Genomic DNA, 16,726 nt, shown 5'->3' on the forward strand with positions numbered 1-16,726 from the left:
TTCTAAGGAAAAAAATTTAACCTGTGCATTTTCTTCAAACACATGCAAATACATGTCAACACATCTGGGAAACTGGTATTACTTCTATTCACACTCTTTATTCATCAGTCCAGCTTACTCTATTTTCTCTTTCTAAAGTCTGTCAAATTTACAAATGCAAATGATAATAAAGTTCTAAACGAATGGCACTTGAAAGAAAACAGTTCTAGGGATTCATTTTTATAGTCTAATTCTTATTTTCTACTAGTTTCAAACACATATACTGATTTTTCATGTTTAACCTTAAGGATTCAGAACAAGTAATTTTCTAGATACTGGAAGATAGAAATATTAATTGGCAACTTTCTTTATAAAGAGTTACTATATTAAAATGACAGAAATAGTCACAGATTGTAAATATAACCTTAAATTATATAACTAAAGAAAGAAGTTAAACAAGAGCCAGATTATTGATTAAATCAAGAGTCTGCAAACATTCTGTAAGAGCCAAATACTTAATATTGCTTGCTCTATAGGCCACATGGTTTCTGTTGTAACTACTCAACTTGGTTTTTGTAGTGTAAAAGAAGCTACAGACAATATATAGATGAACCAGTGTAGCCATTTTCCTGCATAACTTTAATAGGCAAGCAGAATAAGACCAACAAAGTACACTGCCCCAAATTAGAACATCAGATCCTGAGTTTTGCAAAGAAAACAAAAAGTTCTTTTTGTTTTTATAGTCTTTTCATATGAAATAACCTTTTATAAAATTTTTATGTCAGCACCTACAACTCAGGATAAGACATTCTGGTTAGAAAAAAATTAATTTCCTAGTGAACTGAGGATTAAGTATAGCTATATCACTTCTGAAGACTTTACAATTTTAAAAGCCAATGGAAATAGAACAGAAAAGAATAAAGGGTGATTATCTTTTTAAAAATGTAAAACATACGTTGGATGCTGCATCATTCTCCTTCTTTGAACTTCCATCCTCTGCATCATTTCATGAGGATGCAGTCTTTGTGCTGGAGGTGCTGTGGCTGGAATATGGTGTGAAATTGGCTGGTGTGTGGGAGGAAGATGCTGAGGGATTGGCGCAGCTGTACTGGCTAAATGAGTTGGAGGTGGGGGTGCCACGGGGTGAGATGTTGCATGAGACGATATTTGAGAATGGAAAGCATGAACAGGATGAGGAATAACATAATCCACTTGAGGTGGAGGCTGAGTCTGAGGAGGAGGGTTTCCATGAGAGTGGGGGCAGGCAGAGGTTTGATGATGAAGTGGTCTTGTCAAAGAAGCATCTGTAAGAAAAGCACAAGCACCACAAGGTTAAACATATATTGCCATAATACATTCATGTTATACTTTACAAACATATTAGTGTATTTTTATTTTATAAATACTTTATCAATGCTTGAGTCTGCTTAGTCTTGTTTGGCAACCTGCTTTCTTCTTTGAGTAATCACAGGTATCTTCTCAAGTCAATATATATAGCTTTACTTCATTCACAGCATTTCATTACAGGAAGGCACCAAAATTTATTGAAGAAATCGCCATTGATAAAAACTGGAAGCAAACCAAAGCTGCAATAAACATCTCTGTGTATAATTCCTCTTGTGCTCTCTTTCATACATGCATGTACACGAGTGTCTGAACACAAAAGCACACATTCATACACACCACTCACAGAAAGTTTCTATAGCATAAATTCCTATAAGCAGTTCTGAGTCTGAAAGAATAATTTAAATTCAGATTATTGTTGTTGATCATGTCCGACTCTGTTATTCCATGGACTGCAGCACGCCAGTCTTCTTTGTCCTTCACTATCTCCCAGAGTTTGCTGAAACTCATGTCCACTGAGTCAATGATGCCATTCAACCATTTCATCCTCTGTTGCACCCTTCTCCTCTTGCCCTCAATCTTTCCCAGCATCAGGGTCTTTTTCAGTGATTTGGCTCTTCACATCAGGTGGCCAAAATATTTGAGCTTCAGCATCAGTTCTTCCAATGATATTCAGGGTTGATTTCCTTTAGGATTGACTGGTTTGATATCCTTGCTGTCCAAGGGGCTGTCAGAATCTTCTCCAACATCACAGTTCAAAAGCATCAATTCTTCGGTGCTCAACCTTCTTCATGGTTCAACTCTCATATCCATACATGACTAATGGAAAAACCATAGCTTTGATTATATGGACCTTTGTTGGCAAAGTGATGTCTCTGCTTTTTAATATGCCGTCTAGGTTTGTCATAGCTATTATTACAAGGAGTAAGTGATTTTAATTCCTTGGCTGCAGTCATCATCAACAGCAATTTTGGAGCCCAAGGAAATAAATAAAGTCTGTCACTGTTTCCATTTTTTCCCCCATCTATTTCCATGAAGTGATGTGACCAGATACCATGATCTTAGTTTTCTGAATGCTGAGTTTCAAGCCAGCTTTTTTCACTCTCCTCTTTCACCTTCATCAAGAGGCTCTTTAGTTCCTCTTTGCTTTCTACCAATAGGGTGGTATCACCTGCATATCTGAGGTTATTGATATTTCTCTCAGCAATCTTGATTCCAGCTTGTGCTTCATCCAGCCCAGCATTTTGCATGATGTACTCTGCATATAAATAAGCAAGGTGATGATATACAACTTTGATGTATTTCTTTCCTAATTTTGAACCAGTTGTTCCTTGTAAGGTTCTAACTGTTGCTTCTTGACCTACATACAGGTTTCTCAGGTGGCAGGTAAGGTGGTCTGGTATTCCCATCTCTTTAAGAACTTTTCACAGTTTGTTGTGATCCACAGTCACTTTCGTGTAGTCAATGAAGCAGATGTTTTTCTGGAATTCCCTTGCTTTTTCTAGGATCCAGAGGATGTTGGCCATTTGATCTAAATTCAGATACTAGTTGACAAAACATCGTTCCGAAAAGTTTACCATAATTAATTACCATCAACAGTACATGAGAGTTCCTGACTAATTACACTGTCACATTTTTTACATGCTAATCAGAAAAAAATTTTGTATTCATTAATCAATTATATTTCTTTCCAGAATTATCTATTCTCATTCTTAGTTTATAATTCACCTTTTTCTTATTGATTTATAAGTATTCCTTGTATGGGAGCTTTGTCATAAGGTAGTACAAACATTTTTCCAAATTGTCTCCTGGTAATTTTACTCTGCCATAAGTATTTTGCTTTTGTAAAATCAAATGTATAAATTATATATTTATAAACACATAAATCATGTTTTCTTTCATCATTAATGGTTATAGAGCACTATAGAGAGGAAAGGAACTTGCAAGTCCCAGGCATGCCTGTAAACATATATTTTCACCACTGCACCTCTCTCCCTGCCCCATGCTATTTTTCCTGTGCTACATATTAAATAGAGGGCATATTTGCTAGCAGCTTGCCGTGAAAATCAGCCTTTATAAAGATGGTTTCACCCATTTCTTCAGTCTGAATCTTTATGTTGCAAAATGACTGTTGAAAGGTCCCTTAAAGGAATACTTCTCTCTCTAACTCTTAAGAGATAAGCATCAGTTTGAAGTCTAAAAGTAAGTTTGTCTCCTCCCTGGATTTCAGCCCTAATTTCATTTTATTTGTAAGATTTTCTTGGTAGCCTGGTATGGAGCCATAGCATTTCTCTAGTTTCATTACAGAAAGATTACCTTCAATTTTTAATTGCTTTGATTTGTGCAGCAGGGGTGAAAGGTAACCACAGACTCATTCAGCCATACTTCAAAGGAAAACTTGTTAGCATATATTTAAAGGAAACTTTCACTGAGCTCAATTTAAGTTGTGAGACATATTTTTAAACTAATTTTCTAAAAGTTGTATTTTCAAATCAGTGTTTTACTCTAAGAAGTCACAAAGCTCAGTATTTCTTAGTCATCAAAAAAGAAGCCACTAAGTTCTCTAACTGTTAACTATTCTTCCTCAAATTTAGAGCATTTTGCCCAGTTTCACAGCAAGGTTCTCTAACTCTATAAATTATTATACAAGAAATAATATTCACAAATATCACAAAATGCTAATGTTTTGCTTTGGAATGAATCAATTTATTTAATGCTTCATTAATCATTTTTCAACTTTACTGAGGTATAATTAACAATTAAAACAATATATCTGAAGTGTATAATATGATAATTTGACATATTATACCATGTGAAATGATTACCACAATCAGTTTAATTAACATATACATCACCTCACACAGTTGCCAATTTTTGTGTGTGGTGAAAACTTCAGCCATCATTATAATGTACTGTTTATCTAAACAAAATAATTACTAATCATTGTATAAAGGTGATATATTCTGCATTCCCACAGACCATTTCCCTTCTTCTCTGTATTATGTGTTCTCGCCAGTAAAAATAAACAGACAAACAAAAATTGTTCTTGATATTGTTTCTTAAAAGTTTAGCATGTCACTTTAACCCAGCAATCTCAATCCTAGAAGTTACCCTACAGACTAGTAGAAAACTACAAATAATTTAAATGTTCATCAACTGAGGACTAATTCAATATATAATGGAATATTATGAGGATATTAAAAACAATGAGCTAGAATTTTATATATTACAAAAATCTGAGACATATTGTTAAATTTTTAAAAAATAAATAATGAAAAAAAAAGATAAAAAAATTAAAAAACAAAAAAAAATAAAAATAAATAATGAAAAAGAGGGAAATACAATGTTTGATATGATCCTATTTTTTTTTTTAAAAAGGAGAGATATGTCATAATAAGAGATGTGTCAATAATAACATGTGAAGAGAAAGAAAATTTCTGAAAGGGTTTATAATGAACTATAAACAGTTGCTACCACTGAAGTATTGGGATTAGTGGGAAGAATGGAGAAGGACTTTTAACTTCTTATATTATTCTGTGATTTGAATTTCTTAAGGTGCACATAAGTTATTTTTATGATAAAAAGAAAACATTAATTTTTTAGATTAGGACAGAAAAAAGCAAAGAATACATTTATAAATTGCTTCAGTATATTATTTTTAAAGATGAGGGGGAGAAAACCACACATTTTGAGTTCCCAATAAAAGATGATAAATCAAAGATGAATATCAACAACTATTACAGAATAGCCTGCACATCCTGCCAGTGTTCACACACAGAATTCATCCACTGGTTAATGCTTTGCAAAAACTTTCACTCTTGAAAAGATAAATGATGTATCACCAGATTTCACTGTACAAATTCTGGGCTGACTCTAGCTGTATATGCAGGACACAGATTTTTAAAATTATAGGACTGGAATCATAAGAAGATAAATAACTGAACATTATCGCTCGTATGTAATCAGAGGACAAAAGCAAATTTCCTTGCCAATGTTTTGCTTTACTCCTGGCATGAATTTTCAGTGCTTTTTTTAAAAATCAAAATATTTAATATGTTTCCATCTGATTATTAGCCTATGATTTAACAAAGCAATAAATACACAGCCTAAGGTTATTTCTCATTTCTTGTATCTTACAGACTTCAATTTCTTAGAAAAGTCATATCTGATTCTATTTTAATTGCTTGCACGAAAAGAGTACAGATAACCTTTCTACAATTGGCTTTCTGTCAAGGAATTTTCTCCTATATCTCAGTTAAGTTTCAGAATTCTTAAAAGTTTACTTTTCCTATGCATAGAAACAACTACTAAACCTTCCAATTTCTTTTTAATACTAAAGGATAAATATAAATTCCTTAAAATTTCCTTTTATAGGAATCTAAAGTGCCATTCAATGTACTTCTAATAGATATTAAAACATAAATGTTAAAATGTAAATTAGATATGATACTTTTTATTATTTTCCCAGACCTTTTAAAACAACATCTGCCATTTTTGCTTAAGAAGACCGCTTTAGGTATACGAGGTGAAGGAAGGATGAAATGGGAAAAATACACTCCACTTTTAGGTCAAGGAAATACTAAAAATTTATAAATTAGAATTACTGAAAGGTTATTAAATGGAGGAGAGTACAATGCTTCATTTATGTGCCTCTAAGTTCTTTGCCTATTAAATTTATACTTACAAGGAGGTGGCATATAATGTCGACAAGATGACAGTGAGGCTTGTGGAGGGGGCTGGGGCTGGGGCTGGGCAACCATGCTTGATCCATAACCATCTATTGATAATGGCTGACTCGGGGCAGCGGCAGCAGCAGCCTGATGGCCAAAGATTGCAGCTCGGGAAGAAGAAACAGGACAGCAGGGGTCAAATGCAGATGCTCCATGAAAACCAGCACTTCCATGACTTCTGATACCACTGCTGCTCAGGTCTACTGGCAATGCCTGCTGTATAAAGAGGAACTATGTTTTATCTTTCTAAAACTTGGTCAAAACATTGTTTATGGTTTACTGTAAAAGTACTCAATGTAATGTAGAAAAATAGAATCAATAAATTTGAAACTGGTAAAATTTTGTGTGTGAAGACCTACTGAGTACCAAAAAATACTATGCGTATCTTGGATTGTAAAAATTATAGTGCTTATCCATTTAAAACCTATAATCAATTTTAAATAACCAAGCATGTGATAGTGCTTGAACAAAAGTTAATGTATTATTTTAAGATCTATTTATCTTCCATATACTAGATCTTAAGAGAAAAACTTTTAAATCATACTTTGATATCCTCCTTTACACCAAAACTCTGACTTGTAATTTAGGACTCCTTCAGAAAACATATAATCATGCCATTGAAAACACTTAAGGGTTCAGGAAAAATCTGTCATTTTTAAACTGTACACAGCAAGGATTCAACTAAAACTCAAATAGTGAAAACATTATCCAAGATAACAAAGGGTCTAAGATTATTCAAGCTAAAACCATTAGTTAGCTTTGCCTCACAACTTTTTCACTTAAAAAAAATTAAACCACAATTACTTTTATTAGTAAAATAATTTTAGGGAAGGATCATTTACCAAGTTGAAAAATCAAAGAGTCTAAATTCCATCCCTACTACAGCACTTTGAAAAGTCCTAAGGAAAACACTTTACCTTCTACTCTAGAGCAGGTAACAGAAACAGAATTGCTTCTTTATATTCTTAAGTATTTTAAGTATAAGCCTTTGCTTAGTGTTCAGTACAGCTGCCAATTTTTAAAATGTGATTAAAGAAAATGAAGATGTTATATATGGAATCGTATGTAGGGATTGTTCACTACTGAAATCTGAGTGGCTAGAGGTGAGGAAAGCTAGGGTAATGCATTTATTAGAGGCCCAGGTCACTCAGTCCAGTGAGGAACCATAGCGGTCTTAGTATATTTTAAAAATTTATTTTATTATTATTATTTTTAGAGACAGAGTAGTCTTTGTGGTTTCAATGGCCACCCTGTTCAGAGGATAATAGAAACGTAAGAAACTCTGGATATTAAAAAGGAAGGAGGAGGACGGTACAGAATGAGGGAAGGACAACAGAACTACTTTCCTCTTGTATATTACGTGTCTACAATCAATTAAGTAAATGTCTGACGTCCTTCTTCTGAGTTGGCAAATACAGTATCAGCTTCTAATTTGGATAAATAAGGTTTAAGAACAATATTTTAAGATTGTTAATTATTACTGATGACTCAAATCCTTTGTGTATTTCCTATTTAGGTTAAAATCTGGCAAATGGACTGGAATATTAACATACTATGAAGGTGAGCAAATTTCCTATCTTCTTCTCCAGTGATTAACAAAACTCCCAAAGATTGAGTAAGGTAGGGTGAAGGTCCTCCTAGAAGCAACCGAGGGTAAAGTTAACAGTAGAGAATAAAAAGGGGGAAAAAACCAACAGACAGAACCCTCTTCTTCACAATTCCAAGAGTTCACTCAATTCTTATTCTAGAAGGAAAAGAGGCGTTAAGCAAGATGGTACAGAAACAGCAAATATTACTTTTTTGTTGTTCAGTCACTAAGTCCTATCTGATTCTCTTGCGACCCCATGGACTGTAGCCCACCAGGCTCCTCTGTCAATTGGATTTCCCAAGCAAGAATACTGGAGTAGGTTGCCATTTCTTTCTCCAGGGGATCTTCCTGACTCAGGGACTGAATCTTGATCTCCTGCATTGCAGGCATCTTTACCACTAAGCCACCAGGGAAAGTGAAAGTGAAAGTTGCTAAGTCATGTCCAACTCTCTGCAACCCCACAGTCCATGGAATTCTCCAGCCTTTACTGGAGTAGGTAGCCTTTCCCTTCTCCAGAGGATCTTCCCAACCCAGGGATTGAACCCAGGTCTCCTGCACTGCAAGTTGATTCTTTACCAGCTGAGCCACAAGGGAAGCCCAAGAATGCTGGAGTGGGTAGGCTATCCCTTTTCCCGTGGTTGTCCCCAACCCAGGAATCAAACCAGGATCTCCAGCATTGCAGGCAGATTCTTTACCAACTGGGCTATCAGGGAAGCCCTTTACATAGATCATAAATAATGTATAACACTAAACTATTCTATCAAAAGAGAAAGCTACTCCCAGAGAGTAGTATGATAGAGTCAAGTGACTACTAAAACTTCTCTGTTGTTAAGACTAATCCTCCCCAATCTTTCTCTGCCTATCTACAGTTTGACAATCATGAGACACCACACAATTATAAATTCTAAGATCAATCTCCTTCTCCTCAGCTTCCTACTATGTCCACACAGGTCTCAAATGTAGACTATATGAGGCTATCTCATGTTCATGTGGTTAATTTCAGAGTCCTACAAAGAGCTACACGAATCTCAAACTGTTCATATCTCCAAAACCTCACTCTTTAGCTTCATATCCATTATCACTATTGAATGCCTGATCCTGCCTGATTTTACTCAAGGTTTGTGTATAGTTCAAATACTTAGAGACAGATGTTAGAGAAGATCTCCTGGAGAAGGAAATGGCAACCCACTCCGGTATTCTTGCCTGGAGAATTCTGTGGATAGAGGAGCCCGGCAGCCTACAGTCCACAGGGTCACAAAGAGTCGGATGCAACTGAGCAACTAACACTTGAGAGAGAGATCAGTAGGTTACACCTATATTTGACATAAAACAATAAAAGAGATTCTACCTATAATTAAGTCACTCAGGTTGCTTTTTTAGGCCCAAAAGGTAGAACAGGTGTGGTCAACCAACAGATGTTAGTACTTAGAACTGCTGTTACCAGAGCCAAAACATCATCCAAAATCTCTTTAATCACATTTCCTACTAAACCCTTTCAATTTTTTTTTGTATCAGCAGCTAGTTTCTTCTTCTTAAGGGAACACTTCACTTTCTTAATTTTAATTTGTCAGAAGCAGAAGAGATAAGCATCAAAAATTTAAAAGACGAAGCAAGTAATGTACTTGAGCAAAGGGGAGAGGGTACAGTGGAGCAGTTACTTTGAATTTCACTTTAACTTTTTCTAGCCCATTTTTTTTAGCACATGTGTCACTTACCATTTTATATTACCCATTTTGTTTTTTAAAGTATGCACCACCCAGGTTTACATCACAATTATACACAGAAACAACACAGCAAAAGTTAAAATAGCACATAATACCTCACTTTATTTACTCCATGTGATCACCAATACGAATTTAACATTATTTGACATTTTAAGTACTCACTATCAACCAATTTACTTAATTAGCAAAAAAAATTACTGATAATTTTTTTTGCTGACATTTCAATTTTCCAGAAACTAAAAACCTAATCTGCTCCTGAGAAACAGGAGGTTCCTCCCTGTATGGTTTTGCAGCTGAGAAGTCTGTTTATTTCTATATGAGTGGAGATGACTGGGAGGCTCCAGAAGAGGAGGTAGAGGAAAAAACTGGGAGAATTCCCCAATTTCTCATGAATGAGGCTGACACTGCAGTTTCAATACCTTTGTTTGAAATGGAATCCTAAACATTAAATCCACTTATATTTAACTAAAAACACTGAAAAACATTCCAGAATAAAAAATAGTATCCAATTATCCACATCCCTGGTCCCCTCAATTAGTTGCAATCATTTACAACATGAGAAAATCCTAAATACTTAATTTAAAAAAAAATCACAGACCATTAAATTACGCCACTCTTGCAGGGGCAAAAAGAATTACTTATTTGGTACATAAACTTTATCATTAGATTTTTTTTCTCCGGAAGGAACTGCAATTTTAAAAAATTAAGAAGAACTCATCAAATTCCACATACCTGGTCATGGTAGCTGGTACTAGAAGTACTATTCGCTCCACAAGGTGGTTGTACTTGTGGAGGTCTTTCCACAGGACAAGTAGGATCACTAAAGGAAGGAGAAACTGGGACAGCTGGGTGGGGAGTATGATGATGGTGGTGATGATGCTGAAAATGGTGGCCATGCTGCTGAAAGCAACTTGTGTGTGGATGTCCTAATGCATGGTGATTCTGCGATGACCCTCCACAGGGCGAGTGCTGGGGACAGCAGGAAGGTAACCTAGGCATTGCAGGAGGGCCAGGTTCTGTTACAGCATTAGATGCAGTTCTCCTCGAGTCATCTTGAAATGAAAAAATGCACAGATCAATTAAATGATCAAGTATCGCTGTGTAAAAAATACGTGTGTGTGCTTAGCTGCTCAGTCATGTCTGACTCTTCACAACCCCATGGACTGTAGTCCACCAGGCTTCTCTGTCCATGGGATTCTCCAGGCAAGAATACTGAATGGAGTAAGATAGCCATTCCCTTCTCCAGGGAATCTTCCCAACCCATGGACCAATCCGGGTCTCCTACATTGCAGGCAGATTCTTTACCATCTGAGCAACCATGTGTATAAATAGGTGAATAATAAGTGATTAGTGAATTCAAGTATCTGTAAATAATAATGTGATATATTCACATTCTTAACATGCATATCCTGTAATTTTAGGCAGTGGTCTTCACTGGGATTTTCTTACAAGCTTCAAGAGGCTTATATTTACCATGACGTTTAAATATGGCAATAAATCACCTTTTGCTAGGTCATGATAAATTATTAGTTTTTAAAAATAAATTATTAGTTTTAAATTGTATTTTAAAAACTCCAAAGTATCATGGGAGTCCTTCCATTATATACAACAAATACTCTTAATACTATAAATCATTCCTATATAATGAAGACTACTATGTCATACTTCTTAAAATCTTAACTTCTGAAAGATATAACCATCCAACTCAGAGCATATCTGGCTAAGTCTTACTAACTTCCAATGTCTTTTCCCTTTCTCTGGTCTCTAACCTCAGACCCAGTAGAACAAAAGAAATGATAAGATTCTACCTGGTTGAAAATTATAAGTCTCTTGTAATAACTTTGTGACTCAAAGTTGAATAGTGGGATATAAGCATGGCGTCAGACAGGCTTAAATTCTAATCCTGAGCCTGTCTAATTTGAGTAATGTGACTTTAAGAAAGTTATTTAATCTCTTTCTCACCTATTAAATATAGCAGTAACTATCTTGCATGGTTGTTCTTAGAAAAGATAATAATCTTCTAGGTACGAAACATCTGAGTCCTAATTATGCTCTGTGGCATGCCCAGAGTTACTTTGAAGGTACATTCTTCCAGGCCAGAAGAAAAGCAAATGTGTCCCTAGAAGGTTTATCCCAGTGTTTCAAACTCCTCTAAGAAACAGCACCCTTTCCTCAAACTACATATGTGCAAATTAAAAAAAGATAAAAATGGAGATACATTTTTTAGTTAAAAAATAAAAATTAGAGGAATAGAAAACCCAAAGCTTTGTCCTTCCTTTCCCTCACATGACTCATGAGGCATCTCCTCAGAATTCTTAGGATTCTAGAGTACACCTGTGTTCCAGCCATATTTCTAGAATAATCAATACCAGGGATACCTTACTCCTATTTGGCTCACAATAAAAAGCTATTCTCTTCTGGGTCAGTGTACCAATTAGGGATCTTCTAGTTATTTACAAACAATACAAAAAATCCAACCAAAACTGGCTAAAACAATGAAGGGAATTTACAGACTCACATAAATTAATCTGGGTGGCTCTGACTGATGAGTGTGATTGCAGTACACCTCCCTGTAATTCTCCAGTGTCTGCCCTCCTATACATGTCCTATTCTGCTGTTGCTGAGTCTCTTCCGGGCAAACCTAAACTCTTAGGCATACTGTTAGGCAGTATCTCTATTCTAGATCTCTGAATATTGTTTTACTTCCCCCTCAAGTTCCTATTCTGACCTATTTGGGCTAATTTCCTGAGCCCTTTTGTATGGGTTCTTAATCTGAGAACCAGAATTCAGGAGTCTGTAAACTCGGATAGAAAAGAATTACACTAATCTCTAGTAGCCTCCTGGAATTAATACTACCTTGTTATCATAAATTGAGAGGTTAAATATCACAAGTAGTTTGTAACAAAAACAAAAAAGATAAAAAAAGCCAACAAGTTGTTCACTTTTAAAACATAAGTGATAGCAGATTCAAAGTCAGTTCAATAACTACATCCCTTTCATTCATTTGCATTTCAAATTTCTTGAGTAACCTGGATAGAATCACAACTGGCATACTAGGAACTGACTATGATCAACAGCTATCTTAGTTATGCTGAATCTAAAGTAGCTATTTTCTATAGGCTGTAATATTTATAGCAATATCATCATTATAGGATCTTCACTTCCTACAACATTTCTGGGGTTATATCTCAGTCCGCATGTCAAAATGTTACACAAGTAAATGTCATTTATTATGTGTTACTTCAGAAAAGAAAATCAAAAACCTTTAGGACACTAAATCCATTCAGTGGATGGACTAAATGACCTTCATAGTTCCTTCCAACTGTGACACATTAATTTTACAAATCCAGAAACTCTAAGACTAAGGAGATGAGTCTGTAACCAGAGCAAGAGATCTAGGGACTGCATGACCAAAGTGATAGATACGACATTTATCTGTTTAAAAATGACTTGCCCTCTTGGTCTTCGATTATTCCAAAAACAAAGGTCAGAGTGAGAGAAGAGGAAGCACAATAACTATAATATCCTTAAGGCTGAATATATATTTAAGGGGTTAAATGATTAACAGTATGCCCCTCAAAAGAGGACTGACCTTATAGCTCTACTTCTTAGGGTACAGTTTTGATTTCCAATTAAATTAATATCTGTTTTCCTACAGTCCAGAAGCTCTTTGTTGCTCAAACAAGGTAGAAATCCAAAGCAAAGACAACTGAATCTCCCGTTGTTCAAGAGTTAATAACCAAAGAAAATTGCCAGAGCAGAGTAAAATACAAAGATATCTAATTAAGTAAATAAACCCTGCCCTTTTTTAAAATTAAAATTAGCTTACTGAGTGTCCATTAAAAACAGATCATCACAAATCTACATCAGAGAAATTAACTCCACATCACAGTGACATCAGGCTGGTTAAAGTACTTTTACTGTAATTCAAGGAAGAATACGGAGATGTACTCATGTATTTATTCATTTATTTGGCAAGTCTTACATATAATAATAACATGGCTAAGGATCTATAAAGATACTGGAAAATACAACAGTAAAAAGGAAAGTCTTGACCATTAAAATAATTTAGGGATATTGTCTGCTTTTGTTGTTTTATCTCTAGCAACTAGAAACAAGCTACAACCTAGGCAGATCAACAAGCACTTGCTAAATTTAAGCTAACCTCGCAAGGGAAAAGAGGCATGCCTGTATGGGAGCAGCTTAGTGCTAAAAAAGGGAAGACCTGATCTTTGGTCCTCAAGGAGCTCATCATCAAGCACAGAGAAAATTTAAAAAGAAATCAACCAGTACTGTAACAGAAGCAATGGGTTCTAGTACAGTATAGAGCAGCACTGTCCCCCAAGGAGTATCCAGCAACAACTGGGGATACTTTTGGCTCTCACAACTGGAGGGGAGGGGGCACTAATGGTAATTCAGTGGGTAGAAGCCAAGAATGATGCTAAATATCCCACAATGCACAGGAGAGTCTGCCTGCCCCTATAGGAACTGTCCAGCCCAAAGACAAGAGTACCAAGGTTGAGATATCCTGGCATAACGAAGAATACAGGATTCAAGCTAGACTTTGTAGGTCTGAATTCTGGCTCTACTGTCATATAACCTTAGATAAGTTACTTCACCTGCAAAATGAGAATAATCATACAATCTGTCTCATGGGTTATTATGAAAGTCAGAGCTACTATAAATAATTAACCAATATTATGAGTTCAACAGGTGTTAGCTATTACTATCCGTTACAATTGTTAGCTCTTGTTATGTTGTGTTCCCAGTGCATAGAACAGTGCCTGATACATAGAATGCAATCAATAGTTTGCTGAATAAATGAATACACAAGATATGTACGCATACGCTAGGAACACACTGAGAAATCATACAGATGATAAGCTGAGTGTGGGCATGCTGAATTTGAGGTGACTGCAGAATGGCCCAGAGGAGAGGAAGCTGGATATGAAAGTTTAAAACAAGGAGAGCACTCTGGAAGCACAAAATGGTGAGTCATTGACTACTGGTAGCAGGTGAAAACACCTAAAATTATGAGATGGATCAGTGAAAAAAGGGATGAGAATAGAGTTCTGGGAGAAAAGAAGATGAGAAGAAAGTTTACTGCCAGATTTTAAACATCATGTTTGTTTTAAAAGGAGTCAAAGTTAAATGAAGGAGTTTAAGGTGAAGAAGATCCCTTAGGTGTGCATAGACTTAACACAAATGCACACGTACATGTATGAAAGGAATGAAACCAGCACAGATGCTGAACACACAGGCAAGATTAAAACAAGGCCAAGGACACAAAAAAGGATAGCATGAAAAGCACAGATAAAGAAACTGGAAGCTACCTGAAGGGAGTTGAGAGACCAGCAGTTAGGAGATATGGATAGGTATAAACATACAAAAGTTTTTAGCATGAGAACCTTCATTTATTTTTTTATCCTCCTTCCACCCCCAGAAATGAGAGTCTTAATAAAAATAAGACAATTTTGGAATAGACACTGAGGGAAAGGAAAGGGAAGGGAACTAATTGAGGTATGATACTATCACAACTTATTACCAACAGCCCAAGATCTGATTCCATAAATTCAGGAGGCACTGATCTGCATGGTTCTATGATTTTTATCAGCCCCATTTAGAAACCTGGATAAGAGATAAGCTAGATGGCTCAAGTGATTCAACGCTGGACATATGCAAGAAGGTGCAAAGTAAAGACAGGATGCGAAGAAAATAGGTGAATGATATTCTACAGTCCTGGAAGGAAATGAAACCAGCAGAACTGAATGCCCCTAATACAGTCTATCTGTATGTGCTTTTATCAGATTTATAGAGAGGAACAACTTGGCCTTGAACAAGATTCTCCTCGTCTAGAGAAATGTAACATGATTAAGTCTATCAGAAGGGCTGTCATAAAAAGAATAAATATCATGGAGAGGGTCCACTCATGCAATGATGTTACTACTTAATAGATTAAATATGAATCCTAACTAAACAAAGGTGTTAAAAAATAAGTACATAAATAAAAGCTTTGAGATAAAGTTTTCTTTAAATAAAGTTGGGACTGTTTCAAAGTTGTCTTGAAATAAAGTTGGGACTGTTTCACATAACATCTAGATAAACACAAGGTACAGAATGCAACCAGAAAAAAGTGTGCAGTCAATAAATGAAATAAAAGCCCATTTCACTTCCGCCTACATTTTCTTTTTCAAAAAATGCAGTATTTAAAAGATATCCCAGGAAATTGTGTTTCCTCAAGGCTCACCTTTAGTTTCCAGGGAAGGGAGATCTAAACCAGACACAAACAGTTTTCTAATCTGCTCAACGTTAAGTTATAAGGATATAAGAATTAAACATATTATTAAAAGCAAAAAAAAATTGATATAAAATATACAGTGGTTTCATTATTAATGGTCATCACTATTATTACTGGTGATAGAGGCAATCTACAACCTATAGGGTCTATGATGTCTCTGCTAGTAAACAGCAAGTTCCTATCTCTGTGCCATCATTCAGGAGAGAAAAAAGGCTATTTTAAGATCTAGTCAAACAGCTGATAGGAAAGAACCAGAGATTGCACTGCTAACTGAATCTTAAGAAATAATCTACAAGCTAAACCTATAAAATTCTCCTTTAAAAAAATTTTATTGATATATACTTGATTTACAATGTTGTGTCAGTTTCAGGTATTAAGTGACTCAGTAATTTACATATATATATATATATATATACTTTTCTCGGGGGTAGGGTGGGTGGGCTTCCCTGGTGGCTCAGATGCCTGGAGAATTCCATGGACAGAGGAAGCCTGGTGGTGGGCTATGGTCATGAGGTCACAAAGAGTCAGACATGACTGAGCGACTAACACTTTCACACATCACTTTCACACGTACTCTTTTTTTATATTCTCTTCCCTTATAAATTATTACAAGATATTGAGTATAGTTCCCCTGAGCTATACAGTAGGTCCTTGTTGGTTATCTGTTTTATATATCAAAGTGTGTATTTTAATCCCAAGCTCCTAGGGATGAAGGAGGAAACATGTTTGTTGCAAGAAGGAAATTGTTCTAAGACTAGTGAGAAGACCATCAGCTCAAACTGCACGCAATCAGCACCATTATATTCCCTTAACTCCCCAGGGGGCCCTTCTTGGATTTATTTTTCCCTTTTTTTAAAACTATAAAAATCTTAAAACATAAGAGTAAATCTTTGCAACCTTGGGTTAAGCAATAGCTTCTTAGACATGACACCAAAAGAATAAACAATAAAATTGGGGAAATGGACATCGTCAAGCTTCTTAAAACTCCCACTCCTACTTTCAATTCTTTTGGATACGTATTTAGGAGTTGACTTTTGGGTCTTACGGTAACTCCATGGTTAAC

At 35.6% G+C, this 16,726-nt stretch overlaps 1 protein-coding gene across 12 annotated transcripts in view; it reads right to left on the minus strand.

The window, feature by feature from the left end:
• The window catches only part of RNF111 (ring finger protein 111), a 94,312-nt gene that overhangs the window by 12,032 nt on the left and 65,554 nt on the right, over window positions 1-16,726 (minus strand). For 9 of the 12 annotated variants that reach the window (XM_061431145.1, XM_061431144.1, XM_061431143.1 and 6 more), the window contains exons 6-8: window positions 10,098-10,417; window positions 6,008-6,269; window positions 935-1,283 (exon numbers count right to left, since the gene is read on the minus strand). In XM_061431145.1, coding sequence (XP_061287129.1) covers window positions 935-1,283; window positions 6,008-6,269; window positions 10,098-10,417 — 931 coding nt within the window. The remainder of the gene's footprint in view (window positions 1-934; window positions 1,284-6,007; window positions 6,270-10,097; window positions 10,418-16,726) is intronic. The other 3 variants (XM_061431146.1, XM_061431148.1, XM_061431142.1) reach the window with 1 other exon arrangement.

The sequence above is a fragment of the Bos javanicus genome, chromosome 10 (genome assembly GCF_032452875.1).
Source record: "Bos javanicus breed banteng chromosome 10, ARS-OSU_banteng_1.0, whole genome shotgun sequence".
NCBI classification, from domain to species: Eukaryota; Metazoa; Chordata; class Mammalia; order Artiodactyla; family Bovidae; genus Bos; species Bos javanicus.